General features: G+C 46.0%; 1 protein-coding gene across 1 annotated transcript in view; it reads left to right on the top strand.

Annotated features, from left to right (window-relative positions):
- nt5c2a (5'-nucleotidase, cytosolic IIa) overlaps positions 1-16,093 on the top strand; it is a 142,876-nt gene that overhangs the window by 85,331 nt on the left and 41,452 nt on the right. Inside the window, exon 4 of the mRNA XM_068053223.1 lies at positions 7,625-7,742. Coding sequence (XP_067909324.1) covers positions 7,625-7,742 — 118 coding nt within the window. The remainder of the gene's footprint in view (positions 1-7,624; positions 7,743-16,093) is intronic.

The raw sequence follows: 16,093 nt of genomic DNA, 5'->3' as shown, positions 1-16,093 counted from the left end.
CTGTGTCCCGTGTGCACGCAGTTTCTCACTTGCTGTACTGTGTGCCGTGTGTATGCAGTTTCTCACTTGCTGAACTGTGTGCCGTGTGTACGCAGTTTCTCACTTGCTGTATTGTGTGCCGTGTGTACGCAGTTCCCCAGTGGCACTATGTAACTGATGCAGGAGGTCTCTTCTCCCCATCCCGTCCCCACCCCTGCCTAGTATGTCCGTCTCCTGGAGCTGTCTAATTTAGCAACAAATGCATGCATTGCCCCCATGACAGCTCATGTCTGTGAAGTTGCTCCTCTCTTCATGTTTTTAATTTTCTCTTTGGATGTTGTAATGTTTGGAATGCTTCAACAGCAGTGGATGTGATGGTGTTGCCTACAGCCTGTAGCTGCATTCTATTATAAGCTAAAGAAGACGTGCTCCTCACAAACTTAAAATAAGTTGTTTTTCCTTTTGGCCTGCAGACCCCCTAGTTCCTGGATAGTCACACACCTTGGCCAATTCATGCACTTTGGCTTCTTCCCATGGGACTCACTGTCTGCTACTATCACTCAACTCCTGACTGCTGACATTAAAATAAGCCCCTCGACATGGTGCTATGATATAATTCATGTCATGGGACAGGTGCCCATCTCACCTTTTTTTTATTTGTTTCATGGGATGAGGGCGTCACTGGCCAGGCCAGCATTTATTGGCCTTCCCTAATTGCCCATGAGAAGGTGGTGGTTAGCTGCCTTCTTGAACCGCTGCAGTCCATGTGGGGTAGGTACGCCCACAGTTAGGAAGGGTGTTCCAGGATTTTGACCCAGCAACAGTGAACGAACAGCGATATAGTTCCAAGTCAAGATGGTGTATGGCTTGGAGTGGAACTCGCAGGTGGTGCTGTTCCCATGCATTTGCTGCCCTTGTCTTTCTCGGTGGTAGAGGTTGCGGGTTTGGAAGGTGCAGCCTGAGTAGCCTTGGTGTGTTGCTGCAGTGCATCTTGTATATGGTACACACTGCTGCCACTGTGTGTCGGTGGTGGAGGGAGTGAATGTTTGTGGATGGGGTGCCAATCAAGCGGGCTGCTTTGTCCTGGATGGTGTCGAGCTTCTTGAGTGTTGGAACTGCATTTATCTAGGCAAGTGGAGAGTATTTCATCACACTCCTGACTTGTGCCTTGTAGATGGTGGACAGGCTTTGGGGAGTCGGGAGGTGAGTTACTCACCACAGGATTCCTAGCCTCTGATCTGCTCTTGTAGCCACAGTATTTATGTGGCTACTCCAGTTCAGTTTCTGGTCAATGGTAACCCTCAGGATGTTGATAGTGGGGGATTCAGCGATGGTAATGCCATTGAATGTCAGGGGGAGATGGTTAGATTCTTTCTTATTTATTTTGTATTTATTTATTTTATTTAGAGATACAGCACTGAAACAGGCCCTTCAGCCCACCGAGTCTGTGCCGACCATCAACCACCCATTTATACTAATCCTACATTAATCCCATATTCCTACCACATCCCCACCTTCTCCTACCACCTACCTATACTAGGGGCAATTTATAATAGCCAATTTACCTATCAACCTGCAAGTCTTTGGCTGTGGGAGGAAACCGGAGCACCTGGCGAAAACCCACGTGGTCACAGGGAGAACTTGCAAACTCCACACAGGCAGGACCCAGAATTGAACCCGGGTCATTGGAGCTGTGAGGCTGCGTTGCTAACCACTGCGCCACTGTGCCGCCCTTCTTGTTGGAGATGGCCATTGTCTGGCACTTGTGTGGCGCAAATGTTACTTGCCACTTATCTGCCCAAGCCTGGATATTTTCCAGGTTTTGCTGCATTTTTACACGGATTCTTCAGCATCTGGGGAGTCGCGAATGGTGCTGAACATTGTGCAATCATCAGTGAACATCCCCACTTCTGATCTTTATGATGGAGAGAAGGTCATTGATGAAGCAGCTGAAGATGGTTGGGCCTAGGACACTACCCTGAGAAATTCTTGCAGTGATGTCCTGGAGCTGAGATGATTGACCGCCAACAACCACAACCATCTTCCTTTGCACTAGGTATGCTTTCAACCAGTGGAGAGTTTTCCCCCTGATTCCCATTGACTTCAGTTTTGCTCGGGCTCCTTGATGCCATACTTGGTCAAATGCTACCTTGATGTCAAGGGCAGTCACTCTCACCTCACCTCTTGAGTTCAGCTCTTTTGTCCATGTTAGAACCAAGGCTGTAATGAAGTCAGGAGCTGAGTGGTCCTGGCGGAACCCAAACTGAGCATCACTGAGCAGGTTATTGCTAAGCAAGTGACGCTTGATAGCACTGTCGACGGCACTTTGCTGATGATCAAGCGCAGACTGATGGGGCGGTAATTGGCCAGGTTGGATTTGTCCTGCATTTTGTGTACAGGACATACCTGGGCAAATTTCCACATTGCCGGGTAGATGGCAGTGTTGTAACTGTACTGGAACAGCTTGACTAGGGGCACGGCAAGGTCTGGAGCACAAGTCTTTGGTACTATTACTGGAATGTTGTCAGGGCCCGTAGCCTTTGCAGTATGCCTTCAGTCGTTTCTCGATATCACGCGGCGTGAATTGAATTGGCTGAAAACTGGCATCTGTGATGCTGGGGACTTCAGGAGGAGGCCGAGATGGATCATCCACTCGGCATTTCTGGCTGGAGATTGTTGCTGTTGATGTGCTGGGCTTCCCCATCATTGAGGGTGGGGATATTTGTGGAGCCATCTCCTCCTGTTAGTTGTTTAATTGTCCACCACAATTCATGGCTGAATGTGTCAAGACTGGTCTCTTAGAGTGTCAGCTTCAGACAGTAACTCGTGCACAGTAATGTACCCTATCACACACAGCTCCCCTGAGTGAGTCACCCACTAACTTTGTGCTGATAATATGGTCAGTTTATTTTTCCCTCTCTCTTTTGTGAAAATGTTAAGCTGTTGGATGGTACAGATGCCGATGGGATCTTGTTCAGTTAACCTATACCTGAGTGCACAACAAGCTGAGTTATATTGCCAGTGAACTGCACATTTTAGCTTTCAGTTATGGGCAAATGCTTTGACTGTGGTGTTATATTGATGAAACCATCCAGTTCTGCTGCTTAGTACAACATGAATCACAAAGCATTCACCCACACAGAGGCAGAATCACCATGTCTGGGATCTGGGTTAACACAGATATTGCAGAGTCCTGGAAATGATTGTAGAGTATCAAAGTAGAAATCCCACCATAAGGGATCGTTAGTATAAATAGTCAATTGCTGTATATGCACTAGGGCAGGTATCAGCATTTCAGTGCAGTGTAATGGACTTGTCTTTGTCGTACAGTGTGTGCACTCTCTGCTTCCTGTCTGTTAACCAATCCTGTATCCACACTAATATATTACCCCCAACACCATGCGTCCTTATCTTGCCTATTAATCTTTAATGTGTCCCCTTATCAAATGCCTTTTGAAAATCCAGGTATACTACATCTACTGGTTTATTTACACTACTAGTTATATCCTCGAACAACTCTAATAAATTTGTCAAACAGCATCTCCTTTTAGTAAAACCATGCTGACTTGTTCTAATCATAGAGAGATACAGCACTGAAACAGGCCCTTCAGCCCAACGAGTCCACACTGACCATCAACCACCCATTTATACTAATCCTACATTAATCCCATTTTTCCCTCTCACATCCCCATAATTCTCCTACCACCTACCTACACTCGGGACAATTTTTTACAATGGCCAATTTACCTATCAACCCGCAAGTCTTTGGCATGTGGGAGGAAACCCACGCGGCCATAGGGAGAACTTGCAAACTCCACACAGGCAGTACCCAGAACCGAACCCAGGTCGCTGGAGCTATGAGGATGTGGTGCTAACCACTGCGCCACCCAATCATACTATGCTTTTCCAAATGCAATGTTAAGACTTCTTTCATAATAGTTTCCAGCATCTTCCCAACAACTGATGTTAGGATAACTGGCCTGTAGTTCCCTGTTTTCTCCCTACCTCCGTTCTTGAAAAGCGTAAGATTTGCCAACTTTCAATCTGATGGGACCATTCCTGAATCCAAGGAATTCTGGAAAATCATAGTCGGGGCATCCACTATCTCTGCAGCTATTCTTTTAGAACCCTAGCATGTAGGCCATCTGGCCCCGGGCACTTGTCAGATTTTAGTCCCTCAAGTTGCTCCAATAGTTTTTCTCGGCTGATATCAATATCCTTAATTTCCTCACTCTTTTTAGCCCCTAGGTTACTGCCTATTTCTGGTATGGAACTTGTGTCTTCTACTGTGAAGACAGACACAAAATATTTGTTCAATGCCTCTGCCATTTCCTCATTCCCCATGATGATTTCTCCTGTCTCTGCCTCTAAGGGACCAACGTCTACGTTAGCTACTCTCTTTTTATGTACTTATAAAAGCTGTTACAATCTGTTTTTATTTTGCTGGCTAGTTTACTCTCATTCTGTTTTTTCCCTTTTTATCAACTTTTTCGTGGCCCTTTGCTGGTTTCTGAAATACTCCCAATCCTCAGACTTGCTACTATTTTTTGCAATATTGTAAGCCTCTTTTAGTCTAATACTCTCCTTAACTTCCTGAGTGAGCCAGGGATGGGTCTTTCTTGATGAGTTTTCGTTTTTGAACGGAATGTACTTTTGTTGAACCCTTTGAATTGTTTCTTTAAATGTTTTCCACTGTTCATTTACCGCCATACCTTCCAGTCTATTTACCCAATTAACCTTAGCCAGTCCTCCCCTCGTACCTTTGTAATTGGCTTTAAGATTCTTGTTTGTGTTTGAAATGCGTCAGTTTCAAACTTAACATGAAGTTCACTGGTATTATGATCATTATTTCTCAGTGGATCGTTTACTATGACATTGCTTATTAACCCTGTTTCATTACACAATACAAGATCTAAGATATCTTTATCCCTGGTCTGTTCTACAATGTATTGCTCCAAGAAACTGTCACAAAAACATTCTACAAACTCATCTTATAGATCACTGTTGCCAGTTTGATTGTCCCATTCTATATGCAGATTAAAGGCCCTCACAATTAATATATTAACTTTTTTACACTGTCATGCAGGCCCCCAACTGCCAAGGATGAGGCATATTAATTTTGTCATATGAACATTGATTTTAAACTGTTGCTGGAGTGAAGAAAGGACTTGTGAAAAAATCACCAGACACTTGGCTGGAAGAACATTTGCATACGAACACAGTGCTTGTGGAGACAAAAGGCTAGTCCCTGGTCCACTAAACCCACAATGGATTTTGATCACCAGACATTGAAGGTGTAAGGAAGAGCATTCCAGAGACTGCTAAGGTGTTACAATCCACAAAAGCCAGGACTGGTTAAACCAGCTGGTCACGACTAACTGGCTGGTCCAGGGTTTTTTGAACTGGCCACAGAGAGTTTGAAGGCAGAAAGACTGTTTGCTCCTTGGCTGAGAAGACTTCTCCTGTCTGCTCTCATCTCTTAAGGAACTCCAAATCTACTGAAGATGTGAACTTCAAGAGAGAAATGTCTCCTACATCGAGCAAGTTATAAGAAGAATACTGGATCCCCAACGAAAAGCAAGATTTACCTATAATCAAGGACTCTACAGTGAGCTCGAAGAACAGTAACCAAAACCATCTTCAGATATTACCTCAAATGTTTCCACTTTATTTCCTCTGCTCTTTTCTGTCTCTATCTGCATGTGTGTTTATTGCATATGCATTCTAGTATGGGCGCATCATGTATCCGTAGACGTTAACCGAATTAGAGTTAAGTTTAATAAATTTCAACTTTTCTTCTTTAAACCCAAGAAAACCTGTTGGCTGGTTTCTTTGCTTTATAATTGGAAAGCGGTGAACAAAGATTCACCAAGGGGGAGCTAAAAACATGGTGTGTTGAAAATTAAACCCTGTTACGGTCAGACCAGATGAAGGCTGAGAGGGAACCCTAGACCCCTTTCTCAGCTGGTCGTAACAACACGCTCCAGTAAGTTCCTGTTTAATGTTCTGTCCAATAATATAACTACTGTTAGGGGGCCTGTAAACTGCTCCCACCAGTGTTTTCTGACTCCTGCTATTCTTAATTTCCACCCAAACTGATTCTATTTCAAGATCTTCTGAGGCCAGATTCCTTCTTATTAATGTCCTTATGTCATCCTTTACTATCAAGGGCTACCCCTCCTGCTTTGCATTCTGTCTGTCTCTCTGAAATATTATGTACCCTGGAATATTTATTTCCCAACCTTGATCTCCTTGTAACCATGTCTCGGTAATGGCAATTAGATCTAGATCATTTACCTCTATTTGTGCCACGAGTTCATCGATCTTATTACAGATGCTTCGTGCATTCAGATAAAGAAACTTTAATGTCATTTTTTTTGCCTCTATTCCCTGCAATGACCTTATTTGCCAATGTACAATTTTTGTTAAACTCTCTGCCCTTCCTGTGCCATTCTGTTGGGAATTACCCACATCACTATCCTGCTCCGAGGCCCTGACCCCTCTATTTGGATTTCTAAGTTTCCCTTTACCCAAACCCTACCCCCCACTCTGTTAGTTTCAAGCCCTGTCCACAGCCCTAATTATGCGATTGGCCAGGTCACTGGTCCCAGCCCGGTTCAAGTGAAGCCCATCCCAGTGGAATAGCTCCCCCTTCCCTCAGTACTGATGCTAGTGCCCCAAGAATCAAAACCCCATCTTCCTACATCACTCTTTGAGCACACACGTTTAGTTCTCTAATCTGCTTGACCCTGTGCCAATTTGCACGATGCTCAGGTAACATTCCGGAGATTTTTATTTTTTTTTATTTAGAGATACAGCACTGAAACAGGCCCTTCGGCCCACCGAGTCTGTGCCGACCAACAACCACCCATTTATACTAACCCTACAGTAATCCCATATTCCCCATCACCTCCCTACACTAGGGGCAATTTACAATGGCCAATTTACCTATCACCTTTGCCTTTGATTGTTGATTGCCTTTGATGTTCTGCGTTTTAGTTTGGACTCTAACTCCTCATCATTTCCAGTTCTACCTATGTAATTGGTTCCCACATGGACCATGGCAACTGTATCCTCCCCCTCCCACTCCAGGTTCTTCTCCAGCTGCAAGGAGATGTTCTTAACCCTGGCACCGGGCAGGCAACACAGCTGTTGGAGCTCCCGGTCGTGGCTACAGAGAACAGTATCTATACTCCTATCACTACCACGTTTCTCTTCACTGCCCCCACTGGAATGGCTTAGTGCCATGGTCAGTCCGCTCATCCACCTTGCAGTCCTTCTCTTCATTCACACAAGGGGCTCGTACCTGTTGGCTGAGGCTCCTCCATCACTACATGCTGATTTACCCTACCTGCCTCACTCACAGTCAGACTCTCCTGTCCCTGATCATTGGCCATCTCTAATGGTCTTCATACTGAAAGGGGTGAGACTGTCTCCTGGAACAAAATGTCCTGGTAACTGTCCCTCTCCCTGATGCTCCGCAATGTCTGCAACTCAGTCTCCAGCTGAGCAATTAACCTGGTGATTGTGGCTGAACTATATTTGTGTGCACCACATCCTTTATTGCTGTGCAGGGTCAGTTTGCCAGAAACACTCTAAATATTGTAGGATGCTCCTTAAAAATTCTGCTTTTGTTTTGCCACAGTATACAAGTCTCCGGAATACGAGGCTTTGGGCTTTGACCTGACCGTTGAGCGCTTGATCTCCATTGGGTATCCTCAGGAGCTATGCAACTTTGTCTATGATCCTGTTTTCCCTACCAGGTAAGGATCATGGGTGGGAGAAGGGGAGTGTGAGATGGGAGGGAGGGCTAATTACTGGCTTTCAGGAGGAGGTTTATAAAAGAAAATAACTCAACGAACAAAAAGACGGTACGTCCAGAACTGTTAATCTGGTGTGTTGGCCAGATGTTGAAAACGTGTAATCCATGTTCATGTGATTTGAGCAGTGCAGGCGAGGCTGGAATTATTGTCAATCACTCAGTCAGCACGGTGTTTAATGTGCAGTGTTTATGAAGGAGGGAAAGTACTTTAGGAATCTCAGCACATAGACTATTGCCTGCATGTGTTACCTTGTGATTCTGTGTTCATTATGGAGAAGGACGATGTGGGTGCAGAGATCAGGGAGAGGGATTGTGATGTACTTGAACAAATTAGCATTGAAAGGGAGGAGGTATCAGCGGTTTTAGCGGGCTTAAAAGTAGATAAATCCCCAGGCCCAGATGAGATGTATCCCAGGCTGTTATGTCATAGAGTCATCGAGTCTTACAGCATAGAAACAGGCCCTTCGGCCCACCACGTCCATGCTGACCACAATACCTATCTATGCTAATCCCACCTACCTGCATTAATTCCATATCCCTCTATGCCTTGCTCATTCAAGTACCTGTCCAGATGCCTCTTAAATGTTGCTACTGTTCCTGCCTCCACCACCTCCTCAGGCAGCTCATTCCAGATACCCACTATTCTTTGTGTGAAAAATTTATCCCTTTGATCCGCTTTAAACCTCCTCCCTCTCACCTTAAATCTATGCCCTCTAGTTTTAGTAACCCCTACCATGGGAAACAGACTCTGGCTATCTACCCTATCTATGCCTCTCATAATTTCATATACTTCTATCATGTCCCCTCTCAGTCTCCTTCGCTCCAGGGAAAACAGACCCAGCCTATCCAATCTCTCTTTATAACTCAAGTCCTCCAAACCAGGCAACATCCTTGTGAATCTTTTCTGCGCCCTCTCTAGCTTAATCACATCTTTCCTGTAGTGTGGCGACCAGAACTGCACACAGAACTCCAAATGCGGCCGAACCAACGTTATGTACAACTGTAACATGACGTCCCAACTCTTGTACTCAATGCCTCTGCCGATGAAGGCAAGCATGCCATACGCCTTCTTCACCACCCTATCTACCTGTGTTGCCACTTTCAGGGAACTATGTACTTGCACCCCAAGCTCTCTCTGCTCAAAAGCACTCCCCAGGGCCCTGCCATTCACTGTATCTGTCCTGCCCTGGTTTAACGTCCAAAAATGCATCACTTCACATTTGTCTGCGTTAAATTCCATTTGCCTCTCCCTTGCCCACTTTCCTAGTTGATCTATATCCTGTTGTAACCTCAGACAACCTTCTTCACTGTCCATTATACCACCAATTTTGGTGTCATCTGCAAACTTACTAATCATGCCCCCTACATTCACATCCAAGTCATTAATACATATGACAAACAACAGAGGGCCCAGCACCGATCCCTGTGGCACACCACTGGTCACCAGCCTCCAATCTGAAACACCACCCTCCACTACCACCCTCTGCCTCCTATCACCAATCCAATTTTGTATCCAATTTGGCTAACTCATCCTGGATCCCATGTGCTCGAACTTTCTGGACCAGCCTACCATGCGGTACCTTGTCAAAGGCCTTGCTAAAGTCCATGTAAACAACGTTCACCGCCCTGCCCTCGTCAATCCTCTTGGTCACCTCCTCAAAAAACTCAATCAAATTTGTGAGACATGATTTGCCACGCACAAAGCCATGCTGACTATCCCTAATCAGACCTTGCCTTTCAAAATGCATATAAATCCTGTCTCTCAGAATCCCTTCCAATAACTTTCCCACCACTGATGTAAGGCTCACCGGCCTGTAGTTCCCTGGCTTATCCCTGCTGCCCTTCTTAAATAAATACACAACATTAGCTATTCTCTCGTCTTCCGGTACCTCACCCGTGGCTAACGATGATACAAAAATCTCTGCCAGGGCCCCAGCAATCTCTTCCCTTGCTTCCCATAGCATCCTAGGATACACCTGCTCAGGCCCTGGGGATTTATCCACCTTAATGCACTTCAAAACCTCCAACACCTCCTCCTTTGTAATGTTGATATGCTCCAGGATATCGCTGTTCCCTCCCTTGAACTCACTAGCTTCCATGACCTTCTCCACGGTAAATACGGACGAGAAGTATTCATTTAAGACCTCGCCCATTTCCCGTGGCTCCACTCATAGATTACCACACTGATCCTTAAGGGGACCTACTCTCTCCCTAGCTACCCTTTTACTCTTAATATACTTATAGAATCTTTTAGGATTCTCCTTTATCTTATCTGTCAGGGAAATCTCATGGCCCCTTTTCGCCCTCCTAATTTCCTTCTTAAGTGTAGTCCTACATCCCCTATACTCCTCGAGGGACTCGCTCGATCCCAGCTGCCTATACCTGACAGATGCCTCCTTCTTTGTCCTGACCAGACCCTCACTATCCCTCATCAACCAAGGTTCCCTAAACTTGCCAGCCTTGCCCTTCCATCTAACATGAACATGCCTGCCCTGAACTCTTCCTATCTCACTTTTAAAAGCCTCCCACTTGCCAGACGTCCCTTTACTTGTAAACAGCCTCTCGCATTCAACTTTTGAGAGTTCCCGTCTGATGCCATTCAAATTAGCCTTCCCCCAATTTAGGACTTCAACCTGAGGACCAGTCCTGTCCTTTTCCATTACTATCCTGAAGGCAGGAAAAAAGACAGAGGCGCAAGGGGAGAGCCAACTGTGCAACAGCCCCAACAAACAAATTTCTCTGCAGCACCTGTGGAAGAGCCTGTCACTCCAGAATTGGCCTTTATAGCCACTCCAGGCGCTGCTTCACAAACCACTGACCACCTCCAGGCGCGTATCCATTGTCTCTCGAGATAAGGAGGCCCAAAAGAGAAAAGATCCTGAAGCTAATAGAGTTATGGTCACTGGTCCCAAAGTGCTCCCCCACTGACACATTAACCACCTGCCCATCCTCATTTCCTAAGAGAAGGTCGGGTGTAGCCCCTTCTCTAGTAGGGCCATCCACATACTGCTTCAGAAAACTATCCTGGACACACTTAACAAATTCTTCCCCATCTGATCCCTTAGCACTAAGGCAGTCCCAGTCAATATTAGGGAAGTTAAAATCACCTACTATTACAACCCTATAATTCTTGCACCTATCTGTGATTTCCCTACATATATGCTCCTCCAATTCCCTCTAACTATTGGGGGGCCTATAGTATAATCCCATCAAAGTGATCACCCCTTTCTTATTTCTAAGTTCTACCCATATGGCCTCGCTGGACATTTCCCCCGGGATATCCTCTCTAAGTACTGCCGTGATGTTCTCCCTAATCAATAGTGCAACTCCCCCTCCTCTCTTACCTCCACCTCTGTCACGCCGGAAGCATTGGTACCCCGGGACATTGAGCTGCCAGTCCTGCCCATCCCTCAACCACGTTTCCGTAATAGCTATAATATCACAATCCCATGTACCGATCCATGCTCTGAGTTCATCTGCCTTACCTGTAAGGCTTCTTGCATTAAAGTAAATGCAGTTTAGCCTACCAGACCTTCCACGCTCCCTGTCCTGCCCCTGCCCGGCCTGCCTACTAGACTTGCTTGCTTTAACCTCTACATTTGCCTCAACTATCTCATCGGAGAGACTACTACTTTGGGTCCCACCCCCCTGCAAGACGAGTTTAAACCCTCCCGAGTAGTACTAGCAAACCTCCCTGTAAGGATATTGGTCCCCTTCCAGTTCAGATGCAACCCGTCCCTCTTGTACAGGTCACCTCTGCACCAGAAGAGATCCCAATGATCCAAGTAGCTGAAGCCCTCCCACCTACACCAGCTCTTCAGCTACGCATTCATTTGTCTAATCCTCCTATTCCTACCCTCACTAGCACATGGCACAGGGAGTAATCCTGAGATTACAACCCGAGAGGTCCTGCTTTTTAACCTTCTGCCTAACTCCCTATATTCACTTTGCAGGACCTCATCTCTCTTCCTGCCTGTGTCGTTAGTACCAATATGGACCACGACCTCTGGCTGCTCACCCTCCCCTTTCAGAATGTCCTGCAGCCGATCCGAGACATCCTTGACCCTAGCACCAGGGAGGCAACATACCATCCTGGAGTCTCGTTTGTGGCCACAGAAACGCCTATCTGCACCCCTTACGATAGAATCCCCTATCACTATAGCTCTTCCACCCCTTTTCCTCCCCTGCTGTGCAGCAGAGCCCTCCGTGGTGCCACAAACTTGGCTGTTGCTGCTTTCCCCCGGGAGGTCATCCCCCCCCAACAGTATCCAAAGCGGTATATCTGTTTGAGAGGGGGATGGCCACAGGGGACTCCTGCACTACCTGCCTGCACCTACTACTCCGTCTGGTGGTCACCCATCCCTTTTCTGCCTGTGCAGCCATTACCTGCGGTGTGACCACCTCACTAAACATGCTATCCACGACGTCCTGAGCATCACGAATGCTCCACGGTGAATCCACCCGCAGCTCCAGCTCCGTAATGCGGGTAGTCAGTAGCTGCAGATGGATACACTTCCTGCACACATGGTCGTCAGGGACACTCGAACCATCCCTGATTTCCCACATAGTGCAGGAGGAGCAGATTACGGGGCTGAGCTCTCCTGCCATGACTTACCTTTAGATTAATTAGTTACTCCCTGAATTAAAGAATACTAATTACACTAGGGGCCTTGTTCTACCCACTCCAATCTAAAGTCCTTAATAAGCTACACTGAATTTTTTAAAAAACCACTTTAGTAGTACTCACCTTATCACCAAAGGTTTTTTCCCAACAAAAAAAACTTTCCACTTATATTTTAAAGATGTTTAAATGCACTAACAGCAGTGACTCACCAACCAGTCACCTTGCAGCTCTCCTCTGACGTCACTGTTAGCTTTTTTTTCAAAACTCTGGCGTGCTGGAAGAGCTCCTCTCCGCTCCACTCCCAGAAGGTAAGAGAGGCAAGGGAGGAGATAGCAGGGGCTCTGACACAAATTTTCAAATCCTCTCTGGCCAGAGGACTGGAGGACAGCGAATGTGGTACCATTATTCAAGAAGGGTAGCAGGGATAAACCAGGTAATTACAGGCTGGTGAGTCTAACGTCAGTGGTAGGGAAACTATTGGAAAAAATTCTGAGGGACAGGATTATTTTCCACTTGGAGAGGCAGGGATTAATCAAGGATAGTCAGCATGGCTTTGTCAGGGGGAGATCATGTCGAACTAATTTGATTGAATTTTTCGAGGCAGTTACTAGATGTGTAGATGAGGGTAAAGCAGGTGATGTAGTCTACATGGACTTTAGGAAGACTTTTGATAAGGTTCTGCATGGGAGATTGGTTAAGAAGGTAAGAGCCCATGGGATCCAGGGCAATTTGGCAAATTGGATCCAAAATTGGCTTAGTTGCAGGAGGCAAAGGGTGATGGTCGAGGGTTGTTTTTGCGATTGGAAGCCTGTGACCAGTGGTGTACCACAGGGATCGGTGCTGAGACCCTTGCTGTTTGTAGTATACATTAATATTAAATGTGAATATAGGAGGTATGATCAGTAAGTTTGCAGATGACACGAAAATTGGTGGTGTCATAAATAGTGAGGAGGAAAGCCTTAGATTACAGGACGATATTGATGGGCTGGTAAGATGGGCGGAGCAGTGGCAAATGGAATTTAATCCTCAGAAGTGTGAGGTGATGCATTTTGGGAGGACTAACAAGGCAAGGGAATAGACAATGGATGGTAGGACCCTAGGAAGTACAGAGGGTCAGAGGGACCTTGGTGTCCTTGTCCATAGATCACTGAAGGCAGCAGCACAGGTAGATAAGGTGGTTGGGAAGGCATATGGGATACTTGTCTTTATTAGCCAAGGCACAGAATATAAGAGCAGGGAGGTTATGATGGAGCTGTATAAAATGCTAGTTAGGCCACAGCTGGAGTACTGTGTACAGTTCTGGGCACCGCACTATAGGAAGGATGTGATTGCACTGGAGAGGGTGCAGAGGAGATTCACCAGGATGTTGCCTGGGCTGGAGCATTTCAGCTATGAAGAGAGACTGAAAAGGCTAGTGTTGTTTTCCTTAGAGCAGAGAAGGCTGAGGGGAGATATGATTGAGGTATACAAAATTGTGAGGGGCATTGATGGGGTAGATAGGAAGAAACTTTTTCCCTTAGCGGAGATGTCAATAACCAGGGGCCGTAGATTTAAGGTAAGAGGCAGGAGGTTTAGAGGGGATTTGAGGAAAAAGATTTTCATCCAGACGGTGGTTGGAATCTGGAACGCACTGCCTGAAGAGATGGTAGAGGCAGGAACCCTCACAACATTTAAGAAATATTTAGATGAGCACTTGAAACGCCATAACATACAAGGCTACGGGCCAAGTGCTGGAAAATGGGATTAGAATAGATAGGTGCTTGATGGCCGGCACAGACACGATGGGCCGAAGGGCCTGTTTCTGTGTTGTATAACTCTATGACGCTAAGTGCCCATGTTGTTCAGCTAACAAAGAGCTCACTTGAGGTCTGGAGAGGTTCATCAATACAGCGAGTGTGAATGTCGGCCCTGGCTAATTCTCTCCTCCCTAACAGGAAACTACAGCTAATTGGAGAAATCCAGGCACAGCAGATGGCAACCTCTCACCTGTGTGCCTCAACAACAACAACTTGCATTTTTATATTACCTTTAATCTAATAAAACATCCAAAGGCGCTTCACAGGAGCGTTATAAAAACAAAATGTGACACCGAGCCACAAAAGGAGATATTAGGTCGGATGACCATAGGCTTGGTCCAGGTGGTAGGTTTTAATGAGCATCGTAAAGGAGGAAAAAGAGATGGAGAGGCAGAGAGCTTCAGGGTGAGTATTCCAGAGCTTAGGACCAAGGCAACTGAAAGCATGGCCACCAATGGTGGAGCGATTAAAATCAGGGATAGTCAAGAGGCCAGAATTAGAGGATAGTGGGGCCGGAGGAGATTACAAGGGCGAGGGCATGGAGGGATTTGAAAATAAGACTGAGAATTTTGAAATCAAGACATAGCTTGACCAGGAGCTGATGTAGGTCACTGAACAGAGTGATGTTAGGTGAAGAGGAACTTGGTGTGAGTTAAGCAGAGTTTTGGATGACCTCAAGTTTACAGAGAGTAGAATGTGGGAGACCAGCCAGGGGTATGTTGGAATAGTCAATTCTAGAGGTAACAAAGGCATGAATAAGGGTTTCAACAGCAGATGAGCTGAGACGGGCAAAGTGGGGGCGATGTTACAGAGATGGAAACAGGCGATCTTAGTGAAGGCACGAATATGAGGCCGGAAGCTCATCTCGAGGTCAAATGTGACACCAGGGTTGTGAACAGAATGGTTAAATGTCAGACTGTTGCAGGGAGAGGGATGGAGTCAGTAGCTGGGGAATGGAGTTTGGAGTGGGGACTGAAGACAATGGCTTCAGTTTTTCCAATTTTTAATTGGAGAAAATTTCTACTCATCCAGTACTGGTTATCAGATAAGCAGACTGATAATTTAGCAACAATGTAGAAGTTGAGAGAGATGGTGGTGAGGTAGAGGTGGCTGTCGTCAGTGTACATGTGAAAACGAGTGCTGTGTACTTTCTCGTAATGTCGCTGAGGGGCAGCATGTAGATGAGAAACAGGAGGGGGCCAAGGAGATATCCTTGAGGGAACACCAGAGGTAATGGTGTGGGAGCAGGAAGAGAAGCCATTGCAAGTGATACTCTGGCTACGATTACATAGATAAGAATGGAACCAGATGAGAGCTGTCCCAGCCAGCTGGATGATAATGGAGAAGTGTTGGAGGAGGATGTTGAGGCCAGCCATGTCAAAGGCTGCAGACAGGTCGAGAATGATGAGGAGGGATAGTTTACCTTTGTCACAGTCACAGCCTCAGTTACATTCTGCCCAGGCTCCTGTATGTGATCGGACTGCACTGGACCAGGGTGAAAGTCAGATTTCCATTCCCTGGAGGCCATTAGTGAACCAGTTGGGTTTGAGAATTGTCGGTTTTTATGGTTACTTTATCAGATTTAATTTATTCAGTTTTATTATTTACCATGGTGGGATTTGGACTCCTGATCTCTCTTAGTAATTCAGTACCATACTCTTCAGCTGGATAATATGTGACTATTTGAGGGAGAGAAAAGGCATGCTCTTAAAGGGGTAGGGTAGGCACCTGATTTAGAAATGAAGCTACTTCTGTTTGATAATGGGAAGTTGGTGCAGTTGATGACCACTCATTGTGAGCATTCACTACTCTGTCTAAACTTTAAAGGGGTGTTGAATAAGGTAAATAGACAAGATAAAGGCTCCTTTTCCT

This window comes from Heterodontus francisci, chromosome 20 (assembly GCF_036365525.1).
Source record: "Heterodontus francisci isolate sHetFra1 chromosome 20, sHetFra1.hap1, whole genome shotgun sequence".
In the NCBI taxonomy this organism is placed as follows: domain Eukaryota; kingdom Metazoa; phylum Chordata; class Chondrichthyes; order Heterodontiformes; family Heterodontidae; genus Heterodontus; species Heterodontus francisci.
This window is presented reverse-complemented; position numbering and strand designations above follow the sequence as displayed.